This window comes from Meleagris gallopavo, chromosome 1 (genome assembly GCF_000146605.3).
Source record: "Meleagris gallopavo isolate NT-WF06-2002-E0010 breed Aviagen turkey brand Nicholas breeding stock chromosome 1, Turkey_5.1, whole genome shotgun sequence".
NCBI lineage: Eukaryota > Metazoa > Chordata > Aves > Galliformes > Phasianidae > Meleagris > Meleagris gallopavo.
In genome coordinates, this window is record NC_015011.2 from 67,141,599 (window position 1) to 67,150,098 (window position 8,500).

General features: G+C 38.8%; 1 protein-coding gene across 10 annotated transcripts in view; it reads right to left on the bottom strand.

The window, feature by feature from the left end:
• The window catches only part of ABCC9 (ATP binding cassette subfamily C member 9), a 75,802-nt gene that overhangs the window by 54,389 nt on the left and 12,913 nt on the right, over positions 1–8,500 (bottom strand). For all 10 annotated transcript variants that reach the window (XM_031555327.1, XM_031555329.1, XM_031555319.1 and 7 more), the window contains 2 exons: positions 7,770–8,012; positions 1,169–1,363 (listed from right to left, as the gene is read on the bottom strand). In XM_031555327.1, coding sequence (XP_031411187.1) covers positions 1,169–1,363; positions 7,770–8,012 — 438 coding nt within the window. The remainder of the gene's footprint in view (positions 1–1,168; positions 1,364–7,769; positions 8,013–8,500) is intronic.

Below are 8,500 nucleotides of genomic sequence, written 5' to 3' on the forward strand. Positions count from 1 at the left end.
AAAGATAACAACAAAATCCTATAACAAAGCAAACTAAAATTCCAAAACTCTGTTTTTGAGGCAAAAGACATACTTTGCTATTTGACTCTGTGGCTCAAATCCAACATGTTGAGGCTCAAATATGATAAAGAGCTTTATTCGATAAGCTGCGTGATTAAACTCTATTTTCTCAGCACAATGGCTGAAAGTCTAAAACCCAATTCAGAATATCAGTCAAGAAAATGAATGTTGGGAACATGCAGCCAAGGAGAAGATGTTTGGATAGTGATGGCAGTGAAGTGCTCTATCTGAAAGGGAAAATTTTATTCCATTACATACCTATCCACTCATTCAAATATAATTCAAATAAACATTCACTGTACAAAGTGTATGGGTATATTTTCATATCAGAAGAAAGAGAAAAATTTCCTCCCTGTGTCTTGCATACTGTCACTCTGTAAAATAATTTTGCCTTTATCTTTTCACAAATTTTTAACAAATTCTAGTTGTTACGATAGAAAATGTTCTGTATCAGAGGCTTATTCAGTTGTCTTATGGACGACCTCTTCACATACAAGTCTCAGTGAAGCTTGAAATGCGATGTCAACTAGCATCTTCTGTGCATCTCTAGAATTCAAGGAGTTCACTGAATAATCAACTTTTGCATGCCCAATGCATTTCATCATCTCAACAAGCAGTGCAGTCAGTCACAGAGAGCAAATACTCTCGGATCCCAGAGGAAAACAGGTTACATCTTGTTCAAATCTGTCAATGAATGAGAAATGGATAGAGGGACAGAAATTAAGCAGAATCCACAGATTCCTCTTTTCTGGATCCATCACTGGGGAGCTATCAGCAGGTATCCTGCCTGAAATGAGGAGGCACAGCTGAAGAGATTCACAAAAGCTTTTACTTATCCCTGGAAGTTCAGAACTGACTCCATGAAGAGCCAGCTCTTCCAACCAGGGGAAGCCTGCCTTGTCTCTGTTGCACTACTTGTGCTGCATTCATGATGAAGACTTTCACTACTTAGGTCTTCAACTTGATGGTCTCTAACAAAAAAAATATTTGCTTGAAAGAAATAATGAAAATTACAATGATGATATTTGGGCACACACAGTATTAAATACCTGATATGAATCAAGAACAAACACTAAACAAAGTCTTTCAATTAATGTTGTAAAGTTACCTTTTCTGTTGCATTTGTGCTATGGGTCGTGTTCTGGAAGCCTTGAACAATGCCAGAAATGCACAAAGGCCCAGCAAAACCCAGCAAGTCAGCCAAGTAACGGAAGGTGCTGCTAAGAAGAATCGGTCGTCCAAAAGCACTGTACATCGCCAACCATATCGAGGGACGTCGATTGGGCTGATCTGCTACTTTTTTCTGGAAAATAGAGAAACAGGTTGACAATGCATCAACAAGAGGCCTCCCTGGCAATATGTGACAATTTCCATTTCATTGCTGTCTGAATGCCCAAATGTTTCCTGTATGTTTGTAAGGGCAGAGGAAGCAGCAAATGTGATGTTGGTATTGGCAGATTTCAGACGCCCTTCACAGCAAATCCAAACTCTGCCTCCTCTTGGTAACTGTGGTTTCTCCCCTCTGAATCCTAACACTTTTCTGAACACAAGAATGTGAATACAGATTAAGCATACTGGCATATAGATGTTGCTCTTTGTCACATGCATGCTCAGGAAAGGGTCTGACCTCTCAAGTCCTTACTCTTATGGATAATCTTTACTTTCAAAGTAGATGTGAAACCACTTGATTCAGTAGAGGCTTCTAATATGATAAAAAGATTGAAGGAAAAAACATGGAGAAATAACTACGAGAATATAGTTTAATTTAATTTATCTGGATTTTTCTCTCTTGTATGCCTTCTAGGAAGACACACTTCAGCTCATAGCTAATTACTGGGCTCAAGAAGGTAAAAGTAATGAACTGTACTGGGAGGTGAGATTAAATCAACTAATGGTCCTTCTGAGCCTTCGGTTCTGTGGATCTGTGCATTATCTTCACCCATGCACTGGAACACCAACCACTGCAACCATCTCTGAACTCAGTCAGAGGGGTTTTGTCAAGGTCCTTTTAATCTAAAGAAGAAAGAGTTTTACTTAACAGATCCATGGTCTGCAGAGTGGTTTCCTGTGCCTCAGGCAACAGCTTTTGACATAGTAAAAAGTCATCTGTCATTTTTCAAGTAGCACAGATGCCTGCAAGTTATAACAGAAGCCAAGCCCTCTTGAGTGTTCACAGAGACATTTTAAGTATAGCTCAGTAATAACAAGCCCCTGACCCAACACGTTACCCAATGAAAGGCAAGCATGTATGTGCCCTGCCTGGCTACTCCCTGTCTTGTTTTCTCTTTTCACACTTCTTCCTTACGTGACACTTCAACAGTGAGGTAGAATATGCACATGGTGTCAAAAATGTACAAATGTATGGGAGGGCCAAATAACTGCTTCCCAGTTTCTAGAAATTAAACCAGGCTGGTCATAACCAATGGCAAGGAGCACAGTATAGGGAAATAGCCAGCACAGGGACAAATTGTTAACAGGTTGTTTTCATGTTCATTATTTCACAGAAGTGATTTTTTTCTCATCTGTAGGCAAGAAGGGATGGCACAGAAAAGCTATGAGTTATTCAGTACCTTACTATTAAAGGTTATTAAAAGACCTTATTTTAAAGTTGTTTTGCCACTTGAAGATAAAACAACCAGATTAAAAACAAATACAGGTGGAATCAGACAGACAAGACTCCCATTGAAATAATTTAGAACTAGGAGCTAGCATGCAACTCTCTCCTTTTAAGATCAAAGACAGAATGGTCTGGTTTGAAAGAGTGTTACGCATGCTCTGCCCTACAGCATGCCAATGTTCCTACTGTTGCTGGGGCCAACCCTGACTGCACAGGTAGATGCTGGGTACTCCTGCATACAGGCACCCCTGAGCATCAATCCAGTTGATTGCAAAGGTCTCTAACCAAATGTGGCACAGACAGCAGTGACACCCCATCTGAAGGAATATGTCTAAAACAGTTCAGGTGGATCTCTTCCATAAAAGGAGCTGTATCCCTCCTCTGGAGAAGTGGTTGGCTCAGATGAAGACATCTGTGCTGCAATCAGCAAAACTTAAGTCAGATAAATCCTACCAATACTTCTTGGTTCTGTGTTTGCCTAAACACATTTAAAACAACTAGTGTCTAAGGGACACCCAAGAGAATTTCAAAAATTAATTTAATTATGAAATTACTTATGATTTGGAAAACAGCACAAGGCTCTTATGTGATTTTCCTAGACAAAACAGTCTGGATTTATTGCCTCGTGGGGTTGAATGAACTGCTCTACAGGTTCTGTTGTCGTCTCCCTCCAATAAATGATCTGCATTTTAAGAGTTTGATAGCAGCTGAGCTAAATTATTAGGAAAATACATCTGCCATTTGTTAGAAACAATAGCATACACTACCCTGGGTATTCGATTAATGGTAAATTTGGTAAATGATAATGGCAAATTCTTGTTTCTTTATTAAGCTTTTGCTATTTCAATAGTCATTTCACTACTGTTACAAAATTCATTTAATTGTCATCACTTCATAAAATGTATTTTCTTTTCATTAGAATTCTACTAATAAAATTAGCATTCTACTAAGAAGTCAAATTGTTATCTCCTCACTGTTCAATCTAGGTGTATTAAAGACAAAAAAAATCAATTGCAAATCTTTTCTTTCCTTGACATATTGACACTTACATTTGTGAAGTCATTCCATATGCCTTCAAATAATTTTCTTTAAAGAAAAGATACTTGTTATTAACAGGAAGATAGAAACATTGTAAGATTTGAATTCTATGAGTGGGTTTTTAGGCTGTTAATTTCTATTGTCTAACACTGTTGTTTCTTCTTTGCTTAATCAGGAATTCAACATAGCTGAAGTATCTAAAGTGAAGAGGGAAAAAAGAAGAGTGGTTTTCCCAGTGGTGAAAAATTTTGCAGCATTTTCCTCTAGTGGGCTTGCAGTGTACTATGTTATGTGATGCGAATCTGGGATGCATGCATCAATAAGCAGTTTGAAACATCTAGACCACTTGAAGAGAAACCCAAAAATACCATGAAGTGACAGTAGAAATCAAGAATTTTTTCAGCATTAGGACAATGTGTAATACTTTGATCCAAAACTTTGGCTGTAGGAATTTACTTTCATATCTCTAAGGACTTCTTTATATTCTTAATCAAATTTTAAAAATTCTTCATCTTGAGCCAAAATGTCCTCTAATATAGTGGGAACTGTGAACACATATTAAAGAGAATGTATGAATTTAAGGTCATGGGTGTAACCCTATGTGTATGACACACACAACAGCTTACTCTGCAAAAGCAACCTCCCTATCCACAGTTAGAATTTATACAGAGAACTTAGAAAGATGAGCTAAAAATACTGTAGGATGAGGTGTTTCAATTGCTATGGTAGATTTTCTAAAAAAGCAAGGAAATGTAGTATGTTCATCTTTTACTATATTTCTGATGGTAGAATAAATGGCAAGGAAAGCCAATTCTAATGCATATTTTTGGCAATATGTTGTTTATGAAAAATCTCAACCAGCATATTTAAGTAAGCTTGATTACCAAGAAAACACGTTTTAGCTTTCATTTTATAGTATCTTTCAATCTCAAAGGACATATATGACGTTGTCTTACAACATGCTGTGTACGTTGCCAGGTACAAAGTACTCACAAAACCAGTAACAAATGACCTATGTCTTACTGTAGGAGCTGGAATGCCTTCTGCTGTAGCAGCTACCAGATTAATAGACAATTAGAACGTTGATCTCCAATTATTTACCTTTCAATATGTTACTTTATATTACGTTATAACATTACTATTAAATTATTAAAACAAAATTATCGATTGCTGACTTTAAGATTCTACAAACAATCATTCAGCACGAATGTGCTTTGAAAAAAGTTTTCAAAAAAATCCTACTGCCAGCAAAGGAAAGAAGAATAGGTTCCACTCAGTGTTCAGTCCCTGTGCGTGGGACACAGATTAGGAGAAACAGTGATTTTGAGAAGCAGTCATCAAAATTTAACACAAATTCCCTGTTCCTTTTTTTTTGTTTGTTTGTTTTTGTTTGTTTTGTTTTGTTTTTGGTAGAATACCTGGTTTCAATTTTCATTTCAGGCAGAAGGATTAGGAAAAAAACCTTAAAAGCAACACACTTCATGTGAGCTGTCTCAATGATATTTTACAATACAGAACATCCATGTTAATGTTCAGTGTCTTTTATCAAGGTGTGATAAAAGGGGTTTGGAAAGGAACAACAGCCTTCATCCTGCACAGCCAAGGAGTGCAGCTGAGATAAGCTCTCTGGAGGCACAGGCAGGAGTAAACCAACTTAATCCAGAGGATCTGGGGGGCTCCCTGCCCCAGCTGTGGAAGATCAGTGTAAAGCATACCCTGGCAAGAGAGACAGTGACAAAGGATCTCTTCCAGACTGCAATCACGCTTCACCCTGAAGAATTTAACTAATTCTGTAGCTGTTTTCTAACCCAGCCATGCACAAAAACAACACATTGGTTTTAGTCTTTCATTTTACTTCAACATTATCAGTAAAAATTTACTTTAGGGTTACTGCCTGTTTTAGAATACTATCACAAATGGAGGCTATGGTAATCTTGAGATATTATGCAGGTTAACAGGAAGAAAAGAAATCTGATCTCAGTTAGTTTTTGCAAATGTAGGTGCATGTTACCATGGGTAAAATATTGCAAGTATTCATATGTGCATGACATGCATGAATGAAGCTAAACAGTGAATGCACATGAGCAACAACAGAGTTTACTTGCCTTTTGGCATCTGAGCCACATATTTATGCAGGCACATGCTGTATCTGCAGATATAAATGAGATACAGACAAGTGCTGCACCCAGTCATGCACATTTGTCATAACGAAAGGCTCAGAGCTTCTAGTTCTAAGGGGTGCCTAAGCCTCACTGGCCTCTTTAAGTAAGATATGGTCATGAAATGCTGCTTTGAGGATCTGGCCTAAGAGATGTATTTCTCCTTTGGTGTGAAAAGCTCAATTCCAATGACTCAGTAGATTTCTGCTTTAAGCAGAAGGGTCTTGGACTCTCTAATAATGTATACATCGATTGCAAAAGGCATGCAAAGCAGCCTCAGTCTATTTAGAATATAAATAATTGCATTCATTAGGGCTTCATTTCAGAAGGCATGGAAAAGAGTCTGCACCTCCACCAGCTACCAGGTGGAAAGAGCTGCTCTTGCTGTACTTCTCTTGCATTGCTATTCTGAACTGTTTACTGCTTGGAAATAAGTCTACCTGGTGTGCACAAGAAAGGGATTTACATGCCTTAATCTTATGTGCTATATTTCCAAAGTGGCTTCTGACTGCCCGTATCCTTTCTGTTTATGCTCAAGAACTGACAAGTATGTACAAATCAGGAAGACAGGCTCCACAAATGAAATTCCACAGTTTTGCCTAAATGTATGCAGAACTTTCTCTGGAAACATCTCCTCTACTGAGTCAGAAGGTAAACAAAAACCAGCTTTGTTTTTCTTACTGTGTCTGGCTGGGATGGAGTTCATTTCCTCACAGCAGCTTTCATGATGCTGTCTTTTAGATCTGTAACTAAAGTCGGCTTGTAAGACACCAAACTGTTGCTGAGCCATGTTTGCATCCCACCAAAGACTCCCCTTTTCCTACTCTGTCATCAGTGAGGAGGCTAGGCGTGCACAAGACCTTGAGAAGAAGACATAGCAAGGACAGCTGACCCCAATTGACCAAAGGGGTATCCCATGCCATATCATGTTGTGCTTGGCAATAAAAGCTTAGGCAAAGAAAGAGGAAGGAGGGATATTTGTCATTATAGTGTTTGTCTTCCCAAGTAACCTTCACACGTGCTGAGACTGTGCTTATCAGAAAGTAGCTACACATCTGCCTGCTGGTGGGAAGTAGCAGCGAACTCTGTGCTATGCTTTTCTTGCTCACAGCACTGATTTAGTTCTTAAGTTGCCTTCATTTCGACTCACCAATTTTTAGCTTGTGCTCTTGTGCTTCTCTCCCCTGTTCCACCAAGAGAAGAGTGGGCAAACAACTGGGTGAGTGCTTAGCTGTTTCCTGGGGACAACCCACCTGCTTCTCTTGGTATGTGTTTTTGAAATGAGGGTAGAATTACTGGAAAGAGAATTACTGTAACACTTGCCTATGCCCAAAGATTTCTCTGTCGAAACCCTACTGTCTAAAGAAGGAAGGATTCGCTTCCCTTCCAGTGTGCATCTCAGAGGAAACACCACAACTAAGCCCTTACCTAATATGGACATGCTTGTCTATAAGTTTGTACCCTCCTGCAAATGGAAAGGACAAGAATTACTTTAACGTGCAACATTTCTAAGACAGGATTTCTGAAGAAAAAGTGGAGATGATTGTTTCCAATTGAAACTATGGAAAAGTAGGATGTTTTCTAATTTAAAATGCTGTCATGAATATCTAAGATTTAAACAAAGCTTTCATTTTTAAAATGAAATCTAGCAAGTGACCATTCTGTTATGGTTTTGGTTTCTAGTTGCTCTCAATTTGGCAACTCTTCCCTGCTGTAAATTCACTTAAAACCAAACAGTAACTGTTGCACTGGAACTTCCTATGACAAATTTCACCTCGGAACAAACAGTCCTAAGTTAAAAATTCCTAAAACTAGGATTTCATAGAAGCAGAAGAAATTCAAAGTGACACCACAGTTTTTAAGGCCAAACTAGTGACATGGACATCTTTGGTTACCTTTTGTTCCTCGTATGCTTCTTTGAGACAAACATAATTTGTCAGCGCTCTCATTGCAATTGGAAGCTTCCCAATTGCCTTCAGGTCCACAGGTTTCTTGTGAGCAGATATAATAAGTGTATTCATCCACCAGTAAGTTGCTTTTGAGAGCAAATTGACAAATGGCTGAAGAAACCTCACTCCGAGATCTTGTAGATCCTCTGGTGGCTTCACTTTCTGAGGGTTCATGAAAAATACATACCTCTGGAGAGAAGAAAATGAACAGCATGTTTTCAGAAAATATCTTACTATAGGAAATTCTAAGTATGTATAATAATATAACGGCAGTGTCAAATCTGTATTTGGAGGTAATAATACACTGAAACCAAATGGTTTTTAAACAAATCCAGGGATGGTGACTCAACCACCTCCCTGGGGAGCCTATTCCAGTGCTTCACAACCCTTTCTGTAAAGGAGTGTTTCCAACCTAAACTTACCCTGGCGCAAATTGAGGCCATTTCCCCTCGTCCTGTCACCAGTGAGAAGAGACCACTCTTACCGCTCTCGCTGTAAGCACCTTTCAGATATTGGAAGAGAGCAATTAGGTCTGCCCTCAGCCTCCTTTTCCCTAGACTGAACAGCCCCAGTTTCTTCAGTCTCTCCTCATAGGGCATATTATCCAAGCCCTTCACAAGCCTTGTTGCCCTTCTTTGGACATGCTCCAGCACCTCAATGTCCTTTCTGTACTGAGG